The sequence below is a fragment of the Nicotiana tomentosiformis genome, chromosome 9 (assembly GCF_000390325.3).
Source record: "Nicotiana tomentosiformis chromosome 9, ASM39032v3, whole genome shotgun sequence".
Classification (NCBI taxonomy): domain Eukaryota; kingdom Viridiplantae; phylum Streptophyta; class Magnoliopsida; order Solanales; family Solanaceae; genus Nicotiana; species Nicotiana tomentosiformis.
Window position 1 is genome coordinate 25,032,627 of NC_090820.1, and position 22,475 is coordinate 25,055,101.

A 22,475-nucleotide genomic window follows, 5' to 3' on the forward strand; every position below is an offset into this window, starting at 1 on the left:
CCTCATTACTCATAATGGGACCCACCTGGGACTGAGCAACTGCAACTGGCTGGGCTGGTAGTACCCCTAATGTCTGAAATTCCTACATCACCTACTCTAGAGTACGGACGACGGGAGTTTGAGCACCTCCCCTGGCTTGAGAAGCGGCTGGTGAGGCTAAAACAGAAACCGCTTGAGCAAGGCTAGTACAAATAATCAATATCTGGGTCAGAGCCTTCGGAATGCCTGGAATCACAATGGACATAGTCAGTGCTTGAGCTAGTCCCACCGGTTCAATCACATCTGGATTCTGCTCCTGAGCTGGAGCAATTGGTGGGTCTGCAGGTGTTACTCTAGCTATTGTACAAGCTACATCTCAGCCTCTACCACAGCCCCGACCTCTCACGGTGGCCGTCCGCTCGCTCCGGTAGCACGTGTCCTGACTATCTGTGAGAGAATAGAATAACAAAAGTTTAGTTTCCAGAATCAATAAATTTGCATGAAGAGAATACAAGAAAGTGAAGTTTTCCTAATGGTTTGGCAGCTTCTCGAATATAAGTACAGACGTCTCTGTACCGATCCGCAAGACTGTCGTAAACATGCTCATGACTCGTGAGACCTATGTAACCTAGGCTCTGATGCCAACTTGTCACGAACCAAATCTCACATGTCATGATGGCGCCTATCGCAATACTAGGCAAGCCGACAATCACAATAAACCATGCATCCTTCAATTTGAAACCATAACATAATAAGTATAAGAGTAAAACCTCATAAATACTGGTAAAAAAATACCGCGACTCAATACATCTTTCCCCAAAAATACGGGTGTCATTGATTACATGAGCATCTATACAATAACATGGTCTTATTGCTGAAACACTGTCTAGGAAGGTAGAATAGTATATATAAATAAAACCAAAAGATAAAGGGGGAGAGTCAAGGTTTGTGGACGCCAAAGCAGCTACATCGAGAATCCACGAACTGATAAAGCTCCAAAATCAGCAACCAACATGGAAGTACCTGGATGTGCACACAAAGTGCAGAGTGTAGTATGAGTACAACCGACCCAATGTACTCAATAAGTAACAAGACTAACCTTGGATTAAAAGCAGTGACGAGCTCAATAAGTATAATCCAAATACAGAAATAACACTATAGAAATGTAGACATGCTTTCAAGTTCAAAAGTTAAAGCTCAAACAGATAAAATATGCCAAGTGTGACTGAAATAAGAAATGATACATCTCTATATCTATATGTCAATTATGCATGCCAATTGTAATGCAACGCAATGATAAAACGCATATGCATCCTCTCGGAGTATCAATTCACTCAGTCCTACCATTAACTCAATCCTCACAGTCACTCAATTCTCGCAGCCACTCAGTCCTCATGGTCACTCAATCCTCCCAATCGCTCGACACTCGCTCTCAACACTCACACTCACACTCAATAGGTACCTGCGCTCACTGCTGGTATATAAGAATTCGGAGGAGCAGATCCTGCCCAATCGCTAAAATAACTCAATCATGGCATGGATCAATAAAGCCTATTGCGACGTGCAACCTGATCCCATAAACATCCTCAGAATCAGGCCCTCGGCCTCACTCAGTCATCAATCTCTCCAGTCTCTTGGGCTCACAAATATCATTAAAATCAGCCCAAACAATGATGATTTAATAAATCAATAAATGAAAACAAAGACTGAGATATGATATGCAAATGATAGATGTGACTGAGTACAAAATTGCAAATTAAGCAAGTAATTCAACAGCAACACGACCTTTGTGGGTCCAAACAATACCGGCATATAGCCTGAGCATGATTTCTATAATGAATCACAACTTAATTTCTCTAACACATGGAGAATGTATGGATAATAACAAAATTATTTGACTACACAGTTCCACAGAATCGACTGAGTCATAATTCCTACGTTTCATGCTCGTCACCTAGCATGTGCGTCATCTCAACACCAACCACATAGCATGTAATTCAGGGATTCATACCCTCAAAACTAAGTTTAGAAGTGTTACATGCCTCAAACCGTGCAAGTCTCTACTCCAAGAAGCCATTGCCTCTCAAAACGGCCTCCGAACGCCTCGAATCTAGCCACAAACAACTCGATACAATCAACACCAGTTATAGAAATCAATTCCATATGACAAAACTAAGTTCTTTAAAAAACGTCAACTCAAAAAGTCAACCCCAGGCCCACGTCTTGGAATCTAATTAAAGTTACAAAATCTGAACACCACTCAACCTTAAGTCCAACCATACCAAAATTACTCAAATCTTACACCAAATTGCCACTCAAATCCCCAATTCTTACACTCCAATCCCTAGCCCAAAACTCCCAAAATTTTACCTTAAAAACACATAAACTAGGTGAAAAATTCTATGGGTAATCAATATAATTAGATAAAAATGACTAAAAGTGAATTACCTCAAGAAACCTCGCAATAACCCTCTCAAATATCGCTTTCAACCGAGCTTGCAAAGTCCAAAAATGATTAAACATCGGAACCCTACGATTTATATTCTTCCCAGTGCCTTCGCACCTGCGGTCCAAAACTACGCATCTGTGGAACCGCTTCTGTGCTAAAAACTCCGCACCTGCGGATCTCACTACGTTCCCAAGCTCCATATCTGTGCCCCCAAGTTTGCCTCTGTGGAAGCGCTTCTGCGCCCAACGTCTGCTTCTGCGGAAATGCCTTGCCATCCCAGCTTCTCCCCCACAATCCGCTTCTGCGACCTCTTTTTCGCAGGTACAACTCCGCTTCTACGATCACCTCTTCGCACCTGTGACCACTGCCCAAATCTTCCCAGACCGCACTTGCGGCCACTTCTTCACTTTTGCGGTCACGCACCTGCAACCAGTCCTCCGCAGGTGTGATGGCACCATACATCAGCAGCCCAGAAATTCTCCTAAGTCAAATTCCAATCCGATATCCATCAGATTCACCCCTGAGGCCCCCGGGACCTCAACCAAACATACAAACAAGTCCTAAAATACGACACGAACTTAATCGAGGCCTCATATCATATCAAACAACATCATAAACACGAATTGCGCCCCATTTCAAGCCTAATGAAAACTAATGAATTCCAACTTTTGCAATCGATGCCGAAATCTATCAAATCAACTCCGATTAACCTCAAATTTTGCACACAAGTCATAAATAACACAACAGACCTATTCCAACTTTCTGAGTCAAAATCCGAGCCCGGTAACCACAAAGTCACTTCTCGATCAAACTTCTCTATTATTAGTTGGTGATTTAATGCATTATTAGGCTTAAAACTGATTTTTACTTTATTACAAAGAGGAGTTTTAGACGCTAAAATGTTCGCAAAATATTTTACAAATGGTTTTTTTGTCCGCCTGAAGGTCTGAAATGATCAGAATAATCTCTTACTTATATTTAAACACTAAAAGTATCAATTCAAAGTAAAATCTGGAAAAAAAAAAATAGTAGTCTTGAATAACTGAGAATAGATAGAATAGAAGAATGAGATAAACGAGTATATACAGAACTTTGTTCTTTGTTGTACAATAATTTACTCATGATAAAATTAGTTGAATCATTTTGCATTCTCTTAAATCTGTATTTTCTGCTTCAACATGTCTTTTCTCATTAGTTCGAACATCTTCTACATTAAAAGATTTTCCAGATTTGTCTAGCACATGTAATGCAGCTTCAGGTAGCACCTCTGTTTTCAACTCACGTCCATCAATATTCCATGTAGCACCTTCTTTTTCAATATTTAGTTGTTGCAAAAATTACCCCTAACGTATATTTAATGATTTTATCTGAATTGGTTTAATGCAATAGATTAATGTTCAGTTATTTTGGTAGTTTAAATGCTATCTATTAAGGACATGATCAAGAAGACATTTCCTGTTATGCCTTCCTTGTGGGATCAAAACTTGACATCTGGTACTAGACTGATTTAGTCTATGATGTGTTACATTATGGATTGGGCCAATTTCTTTTAGGAGTCCTAAGTGTTATGCATCATTTTCACTGTTCGCGGCTTTTCAAGAAGGCTATGCATCATTGTCACTGTTTTCTGTATGAAAATCTTTGTAATCGATGTATTTCTTTGTGCTTACTATATATGAGATTTCCAAAATTATCTTCCATGTTTTCTTCTTGTAGCAGCAACTTTGGGTACCAGAAAGTTATCGTCGTTGTTCTTAGCCCTTTGAACCTTTCATTGTACAATGTATGGCTTTAAAATTGTTAAGAGAAAATTGTTAGTTTTACAAGATGATACATTTGTTAGCTTTGATGCTAACTAACCATATTGAGCCTGTATCCTGCGTAATTTGGAGGAAATATTATGAACTTGGGCTCATAAACATTGTTTATTGGTAAAACAGGTATTTATAATTTTATACGTTTAATATTTAAACTAACTTATATTCCATTTAGCTTTAGAACTAGTTAAACTGACGCTTAATAAACAAAAGAGTTATAAACAAATTGGTAAAAATGGAATATATATATCTAGAGAGTCAACAAATAGGAGTAGTAAGTTTTGAAAATTTTAAAATATATGGTATATGGTTCTTCTATAAATTATAAGTTTATTAATTCTATTCTTAAAAATTTTATGAACAAATATGTGAAAACCATATAAGAAGTCTAATTTAGAAGTTTAATAATTCTATTCTTAAAAATATTATGAACCAATATGTGAAACCATAAAAGAAATTAGAGATAGTTTCAATTGTTAAAATGATAGTTTTAATAGAGTTCTGTTTGATAGTTCTAATTGTTAAAATGATATATTTGAGCTATAGAATTACCTGCTAATAGGATGGTTATTTTATATATTTGAACTATATTTTTATTAATTCCTCCTTTTTAATAACGTATTTTTAGCTCTTGCAGTAATTATAGAAAAGATAAGAATATCTTGAACGTCATGGACAATCCTAGAAATAATAGATGGATGTATTGTGATAGAGTTAGTAAAGAATGTTTGGATGGAGTAGAGGATTTTTTAAATCATTCCTTTTCTGAAAAACAAGATGGAGAAATAATTGCATGTCCTTGTACGAAGTGTGTGCTTATCCATCAAGTAATTCGGGCTACAACATATGATCATCCTGTGATTAATGGTATTAAACCATCATATAATACTTGATTTTGTCATGGGGAGTCTCTAAAGAGATCAAACAATGCTCGAGCAAATAACCGTAGCCAGTAAACTCAAAGGAGCGATGATATGAGAGGAATGATACATGATGCATTTGGAGGTGTTACACAGTTCATGGATACCGACGTTAGTGAAACAAGTGGCTGTCATAACCTAAAATCTAACCGTCGTGATGGCGCCTATCGTGGAACTAGGCAAGCAACAACTCAACATCTCAACACAGAAAAATCATTGAACATAAAGATGGAAGTAATTTAATAATTGGGAAAGCCTTTTTGAAAACAGAAATATCCAAAATGCGATACAATCCATCCAAAAACTAGGGTGTCACAGAGTACATGAGCGTTTAAATCAGAATACAGTCCACTACATTATCTAGAGAAATAAACTGAAAATACAACAAGTGATAAAGAAGGAGAGTCAAGGCCTGCGAACGTCGTACAACTACCTTAGAAGTCTCCAAACTCTGAAGCCGCAATCAGCAATTGCCGTCGGGACCAAAAATGCATGGATCTGCATACGAGGTGCAGGGAGTAACGTGAATACATCCAATTCAGTAAGTAATAAGACAAAAATTTGGACTGAAAGGTGGTGACGAACGCAACCAGTACAGATAAAATAGAAATAACTGTACAGAAATGTAGGCATGCTTTCAAATTAAATATGCAACTGAAAACAGTAAAGTGAAGCAGATCCAAACATTGTAAAGAATATAACTCTGTTATCTCTACATGCCAATGCACATGTTGTATGTGATGCACCATGCTGTCACTCTCATGTGTTCACACTCTCGAATGCTCAAACACTCGGTATTGTATATGGCCCATACGACCCAGGGAAGATCCATCCCGGAACATATACATCACTGACTATAAGTCACCCAGTACCGAGGAAGGCCAATCCATTCCTGTGGAGAAGATCCATCTCCAGTTATCAAGTACTTCGGACAAGATCCATGTCCAGGGAAGATCCATCCCTCAATAATATCAACCACGCTCACTGCAGGTGTGTACAGACTCCGGAGGGGATCCTATAGCCCAAGCATTATCATAAAATTAGTATAACCGCTGCGGCATGCAGCCCGATCCCATAACTGTCACTCATAATCAGGCTCTCAGCCTCATTCAGTCATTAATCTCTCCAGTCTCACTCACTGGCTCACAATATCATGAAAACTTGCCCAAAACAATGACATAATATATCAATAAATAACAACTGAGACTGAGATATGATATAAAATTCATGAATATGACTGAGTATGTAATATAAATGATATTAGTGAGATGACAGCAAGAAACGACCACTGGGCTCCCAACAGTTCCGGCATAAAGCCTAAACATGCTATCTAGCATGATTGACATCTCAATTACTTTATCACATGATGAAAATACGGATATCAACAAGATAGAGTCACTATACAGTGTCATGGAATCAATCCGGCCACAATTCCCACTGTGCACGCCCGCACGCCCGTCACTTGGCATGTGCGTCACCTCAACACCAATCACATAACACATAGTTCGGGATTTCGAACCCTCAGAACCAAGTTTGAAAGTGTTACTTACCTCAAACCGAGCAAATCACTACATCGAAATGCCTTTACCTCTCAAATCGGTCTCCAAACGTCTCGAATCTATCCACAAGTAATACAATACAATCAATATAGGCTAAAGGGATCAATTCCACAAGAAAAGTACTAAATCATAGCCAAAAATCTGAAATCGGCTCAAACTGGCCTTCGGGCCCACGTCTCAAAATCCGACAAAAGTCACAACACCCGAAAGCCCATTCACTCAAATCGCGAACACTTGCTTTTAAACCTTCTGCCCAGGCCTTTCGCACATGCGGCCCTATTTCCGTACCTACGGAACCTTTCCTGCGCAACAACTTCCGCATCTGACGAACCCACTAAAAACACTGGGCTCGCACCTACACTCCATGTCTCACACCTACGGAGTCGCTCCTGCGGCCCTTCATCCGCTTATACAGAAATGGCAAACTTTTCCTTTTTCGCATCTGCGGCCTATCCTCACATCTACAGACTCGCAGATGCGCATCCTTTCTCGTACCTGCGCCCCCTGCCCTTCCTGGCCTTGCCCGCATCTGCGGCCTCCTCTTTATTTCTGCGTGTCCGCACCTGCGGTTCCCCACTCGCAGGTGCGATTACACCAGCAGGGACAACATTTCACCTATCCTTCAACATCAAACTTTGATCCGTTAACCACCCGAGGTTCCCGGGACCTCAACCAAACATACCAAAAAGTCTTATAACCCGCTACGAACTTAGTCAAATCCTCTAATCACTTCGACTTACACATGGATTCAAGCCTAATGAACTTTGAAATTTTCAAATTCTACAAACGACGTCAAAACCTATCAAATCACGTCCGATTGACCACATATTTTGCACACAAGTCATAAATGACACTACGAACCTACTCCAACTTCCGAAATTCCAATCCGACCCAGATATCAAAAGTCACCCCCGGTCAAACTTCCCAAAAATTCAACTTTCGTCATTTCAAGCCTAAATTAGCTACGTACCTCAAATTCACAGTCCGGACACGCTCCTATTGCCAAAATTACCCAACAGAGCTAATGGAATCGACGGAAATCCATTTCGGAGTCGTCTTCCCACAATTTCTACTACGGTCAAAATCCCAAGACTCAAGCTTCCATTTTAAGGACTAAATGTCCCAAAACACTTTGAAATCAAAAACTAGACCTCCCGACAAGTCACATAAGCAGAAACAGATACGAAAAATAGTAAATAGGGGATCAGGGCTAATACACTCAAAACGACCGATCGGGTCGTTACATCCTCCCCCACTTAAACATACGTTAATCCTCGAACGTGCCAAGAGTTGTTTCCAGGAGACCAAATCACTATTCCATCTTACCACGCACGTATCCGGGGGTGATCCCACGTCACCCTATCCCATATAGGTCTGATAACACCATATAACTGAAATTTCTTAATTCAACCTATCCCACAAGCCTTGTAATCCAATTTCCAACATCCAAAATTTCTTATAAGATCTGAATCCCTACACACTGTATAAGTCTAAACAAGCGGTACCAAAAGCCGTAACCATAACTCAAATACTCAAAACTCAAATACCTCATAGCTCAAATGGCCGAAGCAATGATTTCTAATCACAGTAGCTGCTCAAAATAACCTATGCCGTGAATAATCCTCATATCAAACAAGACTCCATTCTAAAACCTTTGTACACTACCGATGATGAAAGAAACATGCAAAGACTCGTAACCATTCATCAGATCCACCAGTCATGGAGCTCCTTATCCTTCAACAAGAACCATAGCAAATTTCTAAGCCGACTTTCGATATTATCCTTTCAAATATGCCACAATCAAATCTAATAGCACCCATCCTAGATCCGACGACTTCATCTTATCAAATACCAGCTACTCTACTGACATGCCACACCAATACTATTTAAAGACACAACCCGCACACCAATAAGCAACACTCCAAATGTACTCAATCACGAGAATGACTCAAACAAGAGAATTGTCCCGTAAGCTCGACGGGTACCACCCCAATGCAATGCTAAGAACCTATCACACACCGTAGAACAATAACACACGAATCCAACACATGGATCATATCTCAACATAACTCTGCCACAATACGCGACCCCATCTAAACACTGATCCATATGAAATACCTCCGCCACCATGCTTAAAATCAATAGCCATGTGCAATCTGACATCAAGTACTCAAAGTGCATTACCATAATCATGGAGAAGCAAATGGCACAATGCCACACAAACCCGAAAAAACATAACCAATGCACAACCAGTCATGCATCGCCCAAATACCCATCTCGCGTAATTTCCGCTATAAGGCCGCAATAGAACTGCACCATGGGTGCATATAACCAACGAATCACAAACCCTCGTAGCATAGAAGAGTAACTCACCGAACATATCAAAACACGAATAAGCTCAACAATAACCAAATGGCACATCCCTCAATAATAGCAGTGTGGAGCCAACCAATCCGACTCGATGTAAAATACACATCCTAATTGGGCCTACGAATAGAGCCCAAAATCAACTCCAAGCACCCACACATGGATAAATACCCCTCCGAAAGCCCCACAATGACTGAATCATAACACATACTATCATCTAGCTACCATCGGCCATGACTTCAAAGTCCACAACCATGAAAACAACATGCGCTTAAGAACTCCCAGTCTCCAAATCCATAGAACACACGAATCCCATATCTGATCCCAACTCCAATGCCAGAATGTCTAACACATCTCTCATACACGATCATTCCATGAGGAATACTCTTAAAATTCTTCCGTGCCACATAGAGAAATTGAATATCAGCGGTCGATCAACCTGTAGAGTACCGCAATATGAATGAACATCTATAAATCAAAACACAATGCCCCTTTCAACCATGCACCATTCTTAGGGATTACCGAGCAACAATAACATTCATCTAAATATATAACACTGACCATTCTGTCCAGAATTCGTGAACTTGCCTTTAAGAATGAACTACCATCTTGTACATGTAAATCTTAATCTTGCACGACACACCACATCTATTATGCCATCATGTGGCAAACACAAGAATCTCACTATTAACTTTGAGTTACTAGCAATTTACATACTTGGTTAGTTAGAAACCGTCCACTTGCTCCCTTCCACGAGAAAATCACAATACACAACACGTTCCCCACACTGGTAGAAATATCTTGTTCAAACCATGATAGAAACCATCAAGAACACTTTGAAATCCATTTGCACCTAATCAAGCTATCAGAACTAATTTCTTCCAACTCGCCCAAGCCATGCAGGTCACTAAAGCCCAAGAATATTGCCACCAAAACATTTGTAACGCTCACTCTAAAATACCTTACATGAATTTAAAATAATTCTTCTTACCTTTCTTACACTAAAATGTAGAATCTATAATCATATAGAATTACTGCAAATCCCGGCACCATTAAATGTAAACTCAGATTCTATCCATGCACAAATCTGAAACAATTCACGATTGCTATATAGAAATATCGAACCCATTAGAACCTTCTCGGGAGCCACTCACTTTGTTCAAATTCTAAATTGTACCACCCAAACGGTCTGAAAGACATGTGCCTCATTAGCACAACAACCTTCGAAGGGGTAACACTGACTTAACACCACCGATCAAATTCACACTTCGTGCGTACTATATCCTTCAAAATAAAAATTTAATCATTTCATGATTTTTCATAAAGTGCAATATAACCCGCATTCAAGAAATTTTCTTACTCAAGTCATCCTCGATATCATCCTCTACAAGTCATAACCATTCAATAAGTATGCCTCGGCCCAAAAACCAATACTGTACAAAATCGTACAATCGAATCATAGATAGCAGACTCCTCTACTTGGCTCAAAGCCATATAACAAAATATCTAATAACTCACTATACCCAAGATAACATCTAAATTGACCATACTAAGCAATAAGAGATCTACTCTAGTCTACAACCTCCCAATAGTCACCCCACTTGACCGATATACACAGTTCACAATGACAGTATCGCCCACCGGCGTAGACACATGAATAGGTGACACTAAAGACTCAAGGGGCATATCCAGATAATGAGCAAAATACGAGAACACATATGAATAAGTTGAACCAGGGTCAAATAATATAGAGGCATCTCTATGGAAAACTAAGACAATACCTGTAATCACAACATCTGAAGCAATGGTATCTGGTCTAGCAGGGAGTGCATAGAACCGGGCCTGACCGCCACCTGATCGGCCTCCCCCTCTAGGGTGACCCCTACATGAATGAGCTCCACCCCGAGCTAGCTGGGCGGGTGGTGCTGAATTCGAAGGCGGACTCCTCTGCTGAGATGAACCTCCCGAAAGGCAGGGACAATGCCTCTTGATATGACCCAAATCTCTGTACTCAAAGCAACCTCTCTCTGCAAATGGCTGTGGGGACTGAAGGGAGCCCCGAGCACAGGGAAAACTACAAGAAGGACCCGACATAAATGAGCCCTGAGCTGATGGGGCATGAGACAAACTCTGAGCTGGAAGGGCACTGAGAGATGAGTGACCCCGATGAGAACTAAAAGAATCATGGCCAGATACCCTGATGAGAACTAAAAGAATCATGGCCAGATAATGCACCACGGTTAACTGGGCGAGCCATCTGAGAATGCCTGTAATGACGACCTCTGCTGTTGTGAAACTGACCTCCAGAAGGAAAACCACTAGAACTACCTGATCCACGAGAGCTCTTGGCCTCCGTCTCAACCCGCTCCGAGCTGTAGGAGTCTTGAGCTGTAGGAGTCCTGAGCTCTTGGCCTCCGTCTCCAATCGACGCTGCTCATCATCGGGCATGACAGGAACCATAGAGTCCTGAGCATTTGCAACCGGCTGGGCTGGTGGTGCCCCCGGTGTCTGGAGTCCCTGTATCAACTGCTCTGGTGTGCGAGCGGTAGGAGTCTGAGCACCTCCTCCGGCCTGAGAAGTGGTTGTTGCGGCCGGAACAAAGACCGCCTGAAAGACTGTGCCCATGGTCAGAATCTGAGCTAAGGCCTCCTGAAGGATTGGAATCACAATGGGCACAGGAGGTGCCTGAGCTGGTCCCACAGGCTCATTCACAATTGGGGCTTGCTCCTGAACTGTGGCAACTGGCGAATCTGTAGGTGCTGCCCTAGCTGCGGTGTGAGCTGCACCTCTCCCCCTACCGCAGCCTCTACCGCGACCTCGGCCTCTCGCGGCCCTGACTGGTGGTACCGGTGGTTGTCCATCCTACCCAGTAGTACGTGTCCTCACCATCAGTGAGAGAATAGAGAAACAAAAGTTTAGTTACCATAATCAACAGATTCGCACGACAAGAATTCAAGAATGTGAAGTTTCCTAAGGGTTTGGCAACTTCTCGAAGATAAGTACATACGTCTCCGTACCGATCCGCAAGACTCTACTAAACCTGCTCATGACTTGTGAGACCTATATAACCTAGGCTCTGATACCCACTTGTCACGACCCAAAATCTAACCATGGTGATGGCGCCAATCCTGGAACTAGGCAAGCCACAACTCAACATCTCAACACAAAAATTTTTTTGAACATAAAGACGTAAGTAATTTAATAATTAAGGAAAGCCTTTTTGAAAACAGAAATATCCAAAATACGATACAATCCATCCCAAAACTGGGGTGTCATAGAGTATATGAGCGTCTAAATCAGAATACAGTCCACTACAGTGTCTAGAGAAATAAACTGAAAATACAATTAGTGATAAAGAAGGAGAGTCAAGGCCTGTGAACATCGTGCAGCTACCTTGGTAGTCTTCGAACTCTGAAGCCGCAATCAGCAACTGCCGTTGGGACCAAAAATGTCTGGATATGCACAAGAGGTGTAGGGAGTAACGTGAGTACATCCAACTCAGTAAGTAACAAGTCCAAACTTTGGACTGAAAGGTAGTGACGAACTCAACCAGTATAGATAAAATAGAAATAACTGTACAAAAACATAGGCATGCTTTCAAATTAAATATGCAAATGAAAACAGTAAAGTGAAGCAGATCCGAACACTGTAAAGAATATAACTCTGCTATCTCTACATGCAAATGCATATGATGTATGTGATGCACCATGCTGTCAGTCTCATGTGCTTACACTCTCGAATGCTCAACCACTCGGTACTATATATGGCCCATACGGCCTAGGGAAGATCAATCCCAAAACATATACATCACTGACTATAAGTCACCCAGTACCGAGGAAGGCCAATCCAACCTTGTGGAGAAGATCCATCTCCAGGTATCAAGTACTTCGGACAAGATCCATGTCCAGAGAAGATCCATCCCTCAATAATATCAACCATGCTCACTAGGGGTGGGTATAGACTCCGAAGGGGCTCCTACATCACAAGCGTTATCATAAAATCAGTATAACCATTGCGGCGTGCAGTCCGATCCCATAACTGTCACTCATAATCTGGCTCTCAGCCTCACTCAGTGATCAATCTCTTCAGTCTCACTCACGGGCTCACAATATCATGAAATCTAGTCCAAAACAATGATATGATGTATCAATAAATAACAACTGAAACTGAGATATGATATAAAATGGATGAACATGACAGAGTACATAATATCAATGAAATCAGTGAGATGACAGCAAGAAACGACCACTGGTGTCCCAACATTTCTGGCATAAAGCCTAAACATGATATCTAGCATGATTGACAGCTCAATTACTTTATCACATGATGAAAACACAGATATCAACAAGATAGAGTCACTATACAGTGTCATGGAATCAATCCGGCCACAATTCCCACGGTGCACGCCCGCACGCCCGTCACTTGGCATGTGCGTCACCTCAATACCAATCACATAACATATAGTTCGGGGTTTCGAACCCTCAGAACCAAGTTAGAAAGTGTTACTTACCTCAAACCGAGCAAATCTCTATGTCGAAATGCCTTTTCCTCTAAAATCGGTCTCGAAACATCCCAAATCTAGCCAAAAGTAATACAATACAATCAATATAGGCTAAAGGGATCAATTCCACAAGAAACGTACTAAATGATTGCCAAAAATCCGAAATCCGCTCAAACCGGCCTCTGGGCCTACGTCTCGAAATCCGACAAAAGTGATAACACCCGAAAGCCCATTCACTCACGAGTCTAACCATTCCAAATTTATCAAAATCCGATATCAAATGGCCATTCAAATTCCCAAAAATCACTCTCCAATTTTCAAGCCCTAAAACCCCAAATTTTACTTCAAATCTCACTACTTAGGTGGGGAAATCAGTGGGGAAACAAATTTTATGATCCAAAATGAGTACAAGAAGCTTACCTAAATAATCACCTCAAAAATCTTCACCAAAATCGCCTAAGTCCGAGTCTAAAATGTTGAAACAAGACAAAAATCGCGAACCCTTGATATTAAACCTTCTGCCCAGGCTTTTTGCACCTGCGACCCTATTTCCGCAACTACGTAACCGCTCCTGCGCAAAGACTTCCGCACCTGCGGAACACACTAAAAACACTGGGCTCGCACATGCGCTCCAGGTCTTGCATCTGCAGAGTCGCTCCTGCGGCCCTTCGTTCGCTTCTAAGGAAATGCAAAACTTTTCCTTTTTCTCATTTGCAGCCCATCCTCGCATCTTTGGACTCGCATATGCGCATCCCTGCATTTGCGGCCTCCTCTTCACTTCTGCGTTTCCGCACCTGTGGTTCACCACTTGCAAGTGCGATTACACCAGCAAGGACAACATTTCAGCTATCCTTCAACATCAAACTTTGATCCGTTAACCATCCGAAATTGACCCGAGGTCCTGAGGACCTCAACCAAACATACCAACAAGTCTTATAACCTACTACGTACTTAGTCAAATCCACTAATCACTTCTAACAACACTAAGAACACGAATTACATACGGATTCAAGCCTAATTAAATTTAAAATTTCCAAATTCTACAAATGACGTCAAAACCTATCAAACTACATCTGATTGACCCCAAATTTTGCACACAAGTCATAAATGACACCACGAATCTACTCCAACTTCCGGAATTCTAATCTGACCCTGATATCAAAAGTTAACCCCCGGTCAAACTTCCCAAAAATTTAACTTTCACCATTTCAAGCCTTAATTAGCTACAAACCTCAAATTCACAGTCCGGGCTTGCTCCTAAGTCCAAAATCACCCAACAGAGCTAATGGAACCGACAGAACTCCATTCCGAAGTCGTCTTCCCACAATTTTGACTACGGTCAAAATCCTAAGACACTCCGTAACCAAAAATAAGACCTCTCGGCATGTCACATAAGCAGAAACAGATACGGGAAAAACAGTAAATAGGGGATCGGGGCTAATACACTCAAAACGACTAGCCGGGTCATTACAGTGGCATAGAGCAAAACTTATAAGAGAATACTGCTCATCCATCTGGAAATCAACCTCATCAAGAGGTGGATATGTTTGAATGGCTCATGAAGGAGACAAATGGAGAACTATATCCTGGATGTAAGAAGTCTAGCAAACTGTCCTTTTTGCTGCATATGTATCGTACAAAAAGCATGTTCAAGTGGTCAAATGAGTCTTTTAATGCTTTGCTTGTACTATTGAAAGATGCGCTGCCTGAAGGAGAAAAATTGCCTCCTTCTTTCTATGAGATCAAAAAGATATTTGAAGGCTTGGGCTTAAAGTATGAAAACATCCATGCTTGTCCCAACTATTACATGCTTTTTAGGAAAGAGTTTGCTAATAAGAATGTCAACAACAACAACAATAACAACCCGGTGAAATCCCACTAGTGGGGTCTGGGAGGATAGTGTGTACGCAGACATTACTGTTTCCGAAAGACCCTTGCCTCAAGAGGAGAAAAAGACAAAAGGAGACAATATCAGTATCACCACAGAAATCATAGGAAAAATAGGAACATGAAATCCAAAAGAAAGATGAAAAGCAAAAATGATAGCTAGTAAATAGGTCCGGCACTGAAATGCAAAATAGTAAGACACGACATTGCCACTAGCTAGCTTAGACAAAAACCCTACTAGACTAGTCTCACAACGGTACGAAGTAAGGTAAGACTCAACTACCTCCTAACCTACAACCCTAATACTCGACCTCCACATCTTCCTATCAAGTGCCATGTCCTCGGAAATCTGAAGCCTTGCCATGTCCTGCCTGATCACCTCTCCCCAATACTTCTTCGGCCGCCCTCTACCTCTTCTCGTGCCCTCCATAACCAGCCGCTCACACCTCCTTACTGGGGCATCTGGGCTCCTCTTCTGTACATGCCCGGATCATTTGATCCTCGCTTACCTCATCTTTTAATCAATGGGAGACATGCGCACCTTCTCCCGAATATCATCATTCTTGATCTTATCCATCCTAGTGTGCCCGCACGCCCACCTCAACATCCTCATTTCTGCTACTTTCATCTTCTGGATATTTGAGTTCTTAACAGCCCAACACTCAACCCCGTACATCATGGCCGATCTAACCACCGCTTTACAGAACTTACCTTTGAGTATCGGTGAAACTCTCTTGTCACACAGGACTCCAGATGCTAACATCCACTTCATCCATCCGACCCCAATACGGTGTGTGATATCCTCGTCGATCTCCCCTACCCCCTGGATAACCGACCCAAGGTACTTGAAGCTGCCTCTACTTGGGATGACCTGTGAGTCAAGCCTCACATCCACGCCTACTTCCCCTGGCTCACCGCTGAACTTACACTCCAGGTATTCCGTCTTTGTCCTACTTAACTTGAATCCCTTAGACTCAAGAGCCTGTCTCCAATCCTCCAGCCTCTCGTTAACACTAGCTCATGTTTCATCAATCATAACTATGTCATCGGTGAATAGCACGCATCATGGCACCTCCCCTTGAATATGGTGTGCTAACGCGTCCAACACCAGGGCGAATAGGAACAGATTGAGCGTAGAGCCTTGGTGTAGCCCTATAACAACCGGAAAATTCTCAGAGTCTCCTCCTACTGTCCTTACCCATGTCTTAGCCTCATCATACATGTCCTTAATTGCCATAATGTAAGGAACCGACACACCTTTTGCCTCCAAGCATCTCCAGAGAACTTCTCTAGGATCCTTGTCATATGCTTTCACTAGGTTAATAAAAACCATGTGCAGGTCCTTCTTCCTATCTCTTTACTATTCTACCAACTGCCTACCAAGGTGTGTAGCTTTTGTAGTAGAATGACCCGGCATGAATCCGAACTGGTTGTCGAAAATAGACACCGACATCCTCACCCTCGCTTCAACCACCCACTCCCACACTTTCATGGTCTGACTCAGTAATTTGATACCTCTATAATTGTTACAACTCTGGATATCACCTTTGTTCTTATACAATGTAACCACCATACTCCACCTCCACTCATCCGGCATCCTCTTCGCCTTAAAAATAACATTGAACAACCCAGTCAACCACTCCAAACCTGCTCTCCCTACACACTTCAAAAATTCCACCGGAATCTTGTTGGGCCCTACCGCTCTACCCCTACTCATCTTACTCATAGCTCCTACGACCTCCTCAACCTTGATGCGCCTGCAATATCCAAAGTCACGGTGACTCTCGGAATGCTCTGATTCACCTAGCACGATATTCTGATCCCTGTCTTCATTCAGAAGTTTATGAAAGTAAGTCTGCCATCTATTCTTAATATGGGAATCTTCCATCAATACTCTACCATCGTCGTCCTTGATGTATCTCACTTGGTCCAAATCCCGAGCCTTCCTTTCTCTCAACTTGGCCAGCTGGAATAGTTTTTTCTCCCCGCCTTTTCCCCCAGTTCCTCGTACATACGACCATAAGCTGCAGTCTTAGCCTCCGTGACCGCCATCTTAGCTTCCTTCCTAGCTACCTTATACCTCTCCATGCACGCACGCCTCTCCTCCTCACCTATGCTCCCCACTAACTTCAGGTACGCCGCTTTCTTTGCTTCCACTTTACCTTGGACCACTTCATTCCACCACCAGTCTCCTTTGTGCTTGCCAGCGACGCCCGTCGAGACCCCTAACACCTCTCTCGCAGCCTCCCTTATACAGTCTGCTATCGTTGACCACATAGTGCTCGCGTCACTACTGCTCCTCCAAGCTTCCATAGCCTACAATTGCCCCTCCAACTCTTGGGCTTTATCCTTAGTTAAGACTCCCCACATGATTCTCGGTCTTCCTCGAGCAGACTTGTTTCCTCCTCTTCATCATAATACCAACGTCCATCACCAAGAGCACATGCTGCGTCGCGAGTATCTCACCTGGAATCACCTTCCAATCCTTGCACAACCCTCTGTCACACCTCCTAAGGAGGAGATAGTTAATATGAGTCTTCTCCACTGCATTTTAAAAGGTAGCCAAATGCCCCTCCCTCTTCAAAAAGGTAGAGTTCGCAATCACCAGACCAAAAGCCTTAGCAAAGTCCAACAACGAGGTACCTCCTCCGTTCCTCTCCCCAAAATCGAAGCATCCATGCACCTCACCATAACCACCTGCGGTCGACCCAATACAACCATTGAAATTCTCTCATATGAATAGCTTCTCAGCAGGCGGAACCTGGCACACAATATCATCTAACCCCTCCCAGAAATGCCGTTTAACCTCCTCATCTGGGCCCGCATGCGGCGCATAGGCGCTAACGACGTTTAGAGTGCACTCTCCAATAACCAACTTAATAATCATAATTCTATCATACACTCTTCTAACCTCAACCACAGACTCTCTACGTTCCCTATCCACCAAGATACCCACTCCATTCTTACCCTTCTGGACTCCTGAGAACCAAAGTTTATACCCGACCGCGTCCCTCGCCCTCGACCCTACCCACCTTGTCTCTTGGACACACGCTATATTGACCCCTCCTCTTCTGGAGGATCTTTGCCAATTCTATAGACTTACTCGTCAATGTACCTATATTTCATGACCCAATTCTCAACCAGTGGACACCCTTATTCCCTTTACCTCCCTTGCCTCCCGACCCGCCCCCCAACCCCTGCCCTAATAAGAATGTCATTGAATGCAAAATTTGTGGGGATTCTAGATGGAAAAATAATGCTAGGAAAATTCCAGCCAAGGTCCTAAAGTATTTTCCTTTAAAACCAAGGCTACAGAGATCGTTTATGTCTTTAGAAACATCTAAAGAAATGCGATGGAATCATGAAGAGCGCAACAAAGATGGAGTTCTACGGCATCCTGCAGATTTTGAAGCTTGGAAAAATTTTGATAGTAAATATCCTGAATTTGCTGGAGATCCTCGCAATGTTCACTTAGGAGTAGCTTCTGATGGGTTTAATCCATTTGGCACAATGCGAATTATTCACAGTACATGGCCAATGATTTTAATGCCATATAATCTTCCACTGTGGATGTGCATGAAAAAAAAGTTCTTCATACTGTTCTTAGTTATTCCTGGACCAAAAGTGCCTGACAATAATATTAATGTCTTTTTGCAACCTTTAATAGAAGAGTTGAATGAATTATGAGATGTTGGGGTGGAAACATACGATGCATCTACTAAGGATATATTTCAAATGCGAGCAGCTCTCATGTGGACTATAAATAATTTTTCACAATATGGTACTCTCTCTGGATGGTGCACTTATGGTCGGTTTGCATGCCCTTCTTGTAATATAAACACTCGATCTAGAAGGATCAGACATGGTAGAAAGTTTTGTTACAGGGGGCATCGACACTTGTTAAAGTCGGGACACAAATAAATGATGCAAAATCGTTTGACGGGACTAAAGAAACAAGACCTGCACCTTGTCCAGTATCTGGGTCACTAGTGCTGAATCAAGTTAAAGATATAAAATTTACTCTCGGCCAGTCGAGTGAAGGGGTAAGTAGGGTCATGAAAAACACATGGAAAAATAGGAGTATTTTTCCGATATTCCTTATTGGAAGTCGAACTTGGTGCGCAACAATCTTGATGTGATGCACATAGAAAAGAATATGTGTGATAACTTAATTTATACATTATTGTATCTTGGTAAAAAGTCTAAAGACAACTTATAAGCTCGGTTGGACTTGAAGGAGATGAAAAGAAGACCAAATTTATGGCCTCAATATCGAGCTAGTGGGAGAGCATATCTTCCACAAACATTTTTCACAATGTCTCAGAACGAAAATGAATTATTTTATGAAGTACTACAAAATGTCACATTTCCAGATGGCTATGCGTCTAGTATCTCATGTTGCTTTCGCAAATGAAAGATATCTTTACTAAAAACTCATGATTGTCATGTTATAATGAAAGAACTTCTTCCTCTTGCCTTGCGGAGATTAGTTGATAAAAGATTTAGTTCCATTTTAATTGAACTATACACATTCTTTTGTGTTCTGTATAACAAAGAACTAAAACTAGAAGAGTTAAAGTTACTTGAAGAAAAGATTCCAGAAATATTGTCTACTATGGAGAAACGTTTCCTCCCAGGATTCTTTACTGTTATGATACGCTTGGTTATTCACTTGGCAGCTGAGGCTAAACATGCGGGGCCGGTACATTATCGCTGGATGTACCCAATTGAGAGATATCAAGAATATCACGGAATCATTACTATATATCTTTAGTTGTTCAATATTATAATATCAAACTAATACCATTATTTTATTCCATAGGTTCTTGGGTACTTTAAAATCATATGTTCATAATCGTGCATGTCCAGAAGGTTCAATAGCAAAAGCATATATAGCAAATGAGTGTATGACATTTTGCTCGCGATATTTGGAGGGTGGAGATTCAAGGTCTTATTGTTCAGAAAAATACGGTGATGGGATTGAGCATGAGAATAGTAAAGAAGAATGTCTTTTTTCAATTGTTGGGAGTCGTACGGTGGATTAGATATATTTGAGTTGGATGAGAAAATATGTTCCCAAGCACATCGACATATGCTTTTCAATTACGAGTTTGAAGTGGTTGAGAATTAAAAAAAAGTAAGTGTTATATTTATTATTTAATATATGTATATTACTTATATTCATTATTCAATGTTGCTCTCAAGGTAATTTTGAGGTTGTGGATCACCTTTTTAGTGAAGCTGAACTGGCCTCCAATATCTGGAATCACTTCTCTAATGCCCTTGGCATCCTTAACCCCCCTCTTGGTAATATTAGGATTAAGATTATTAGATGGTGGTTGATTAATCCTCATAACAAAGTTCATGAATTAGTGTTACAATGTCTCCCTGCTATTATCTCTTGTGAAATTTTGAAAGATAGATGCTCTGCAATATATGAGGGCATAAGGTTCTCAATGCCCAGTTTCCAACTCTCCCTCTCACCATATCCATGACTAATATTTGTCAATTGATTGATCATATCAGGCCTAAACTGGATAAACAACTTGTTAGATGGATTAAGCCAGCTTACGATAAAGTCAAACTGAATGTGGATGGATGTTGCAAAGGTAATTCAGGAAGTGCTGGTAGGGGTGGCATTCTCAGAGACCATTTGGGTCATATGTTAATGGCATTCACAACTTATTTTTGATTCACCAGCAACAATTCAGCAGAAATTCAAGCTCTTAAAATTGGTCTTGAATGGTGTTTAGAAAATGGCTTCTCCAAGGTGATAGTGGAGTCTGACTCACTCTTTATTATTCAGATGATAAAAGGAGAAGTCAAAAGCTCATGGCAAATTCAAGATGATATTAAACAAGTTCAAAACATGGGTCTCCGAGCTCAAGTTCAATTCAAGCATACATACAGAGAGGGCAATGTTTTAGCAAATCTTCTTGCCAATTTTGCTGAATCTACCAAAAGAAACACCTTCTTCATAGAGGCTATAAATCTACCACCTCAAGTTATATCCACTATGAAGAATGATGAGAAGGCCGTAGACCAAACTTCAGAATTAGAGTTAAAAGGGGATATTTCATCTTTGATCCAGGCTGAATCAATTTTTGTATATACTAAGTGGTTTACTTAGTTCAATTTTTGTGAGCCTCAGTGTACAGGAGAATCCCTCCTTTCTTTTGGATAGGTTCAATTGTTGGAATTGAACAATGTTCATTCAAACCTTGTAATAATGAGGTCTGACCTAACCCCTATATAAACATTCTGATCAATGGTATGAGTAGTCAGTTATTTGAAAAAACAAATATTACTTATTTGATAACAAAATTGATATGTGTGAGTTACATGAATAGGAAACATACTGCTGAAATCAAGAGATCACATCGCAAGCATCGTTTGACACAACATCAACTTGACCTTGTGCATTTCTATACATTTCATGAGTTGTTCAAGGAGTAAGTAAATAGTAGGATTAAGTCATTGGTTACGTTAAATTATTTTCCTTGTACAGTTATCCGCATTTATAGTTGTATCTTTTATTTGATAAGGTAAAGGAGTTGGAAACCACATCTAACATCTTAAAGGATGTTAAAGTCCTTGCACAAGGGCCGAGTTACATTGCAAAAAGATTCACTGCATTCGATGTAAATAACATCGATTCTGAACGAAACAAAGTGAAGAATTCAAGGTGACACAAAATAGTAGTGTTATGTTGGTTTCAAAGACTGAAAGTTATGCAAGTACAAGTGATAATGCTCCAAAGTCTGCAAATATCACATATTATGGCAGATTAAATGATATTGTGGAGCTAAACTACTATTAAGAATTTAAGGTTGTCTTATTTAAGTGTGATTGGGTTGATGTAACCAAAGGTAGAGGAGTTAAGGAGGATGACTTGGGTTTCACACTTGTGAATTTCTCACGCCGAACAGACTCTGGCGTTCGAGAACATCATGAGCCCTTTATTTTTGTAGAATAAACTCAACAAGTAATATTGGT

The 22,475-nt window shown here is 41.1% G+C and overlaps 1 protein-coding gene across 1 annotated transcript; it reads right to left on the reverse strand.

Annotated features, from left to right (window-relative positions):
• Positions 1-17,432: 17,432 nt before the first annotated feature.
• On the reverse strand, positions 17,433-17,792 carry LOC138898493 (uncharacterized). Its single transcript, XM_070184562.1, has one exon. The coding sequence runs from the start codon at positions 17,790-17,792 to the stop codon at positions 17,433-17,435; it is 360 nt and encodes a 119-aa protein (XP_070040663.1).
• Between the last annotated feature and the right edge of the window lie 4,683 nt (positions 17,793-22,475).

Coding starts and splice junctions, on each gene's coding strand:
- LOC138898493 (XM_070184562.1), bottom strand. CDS start 17,792: ATGGAAGCTTGGAGGAGCAGTAGTGACGCGAGCACTATGTGGTCAACG.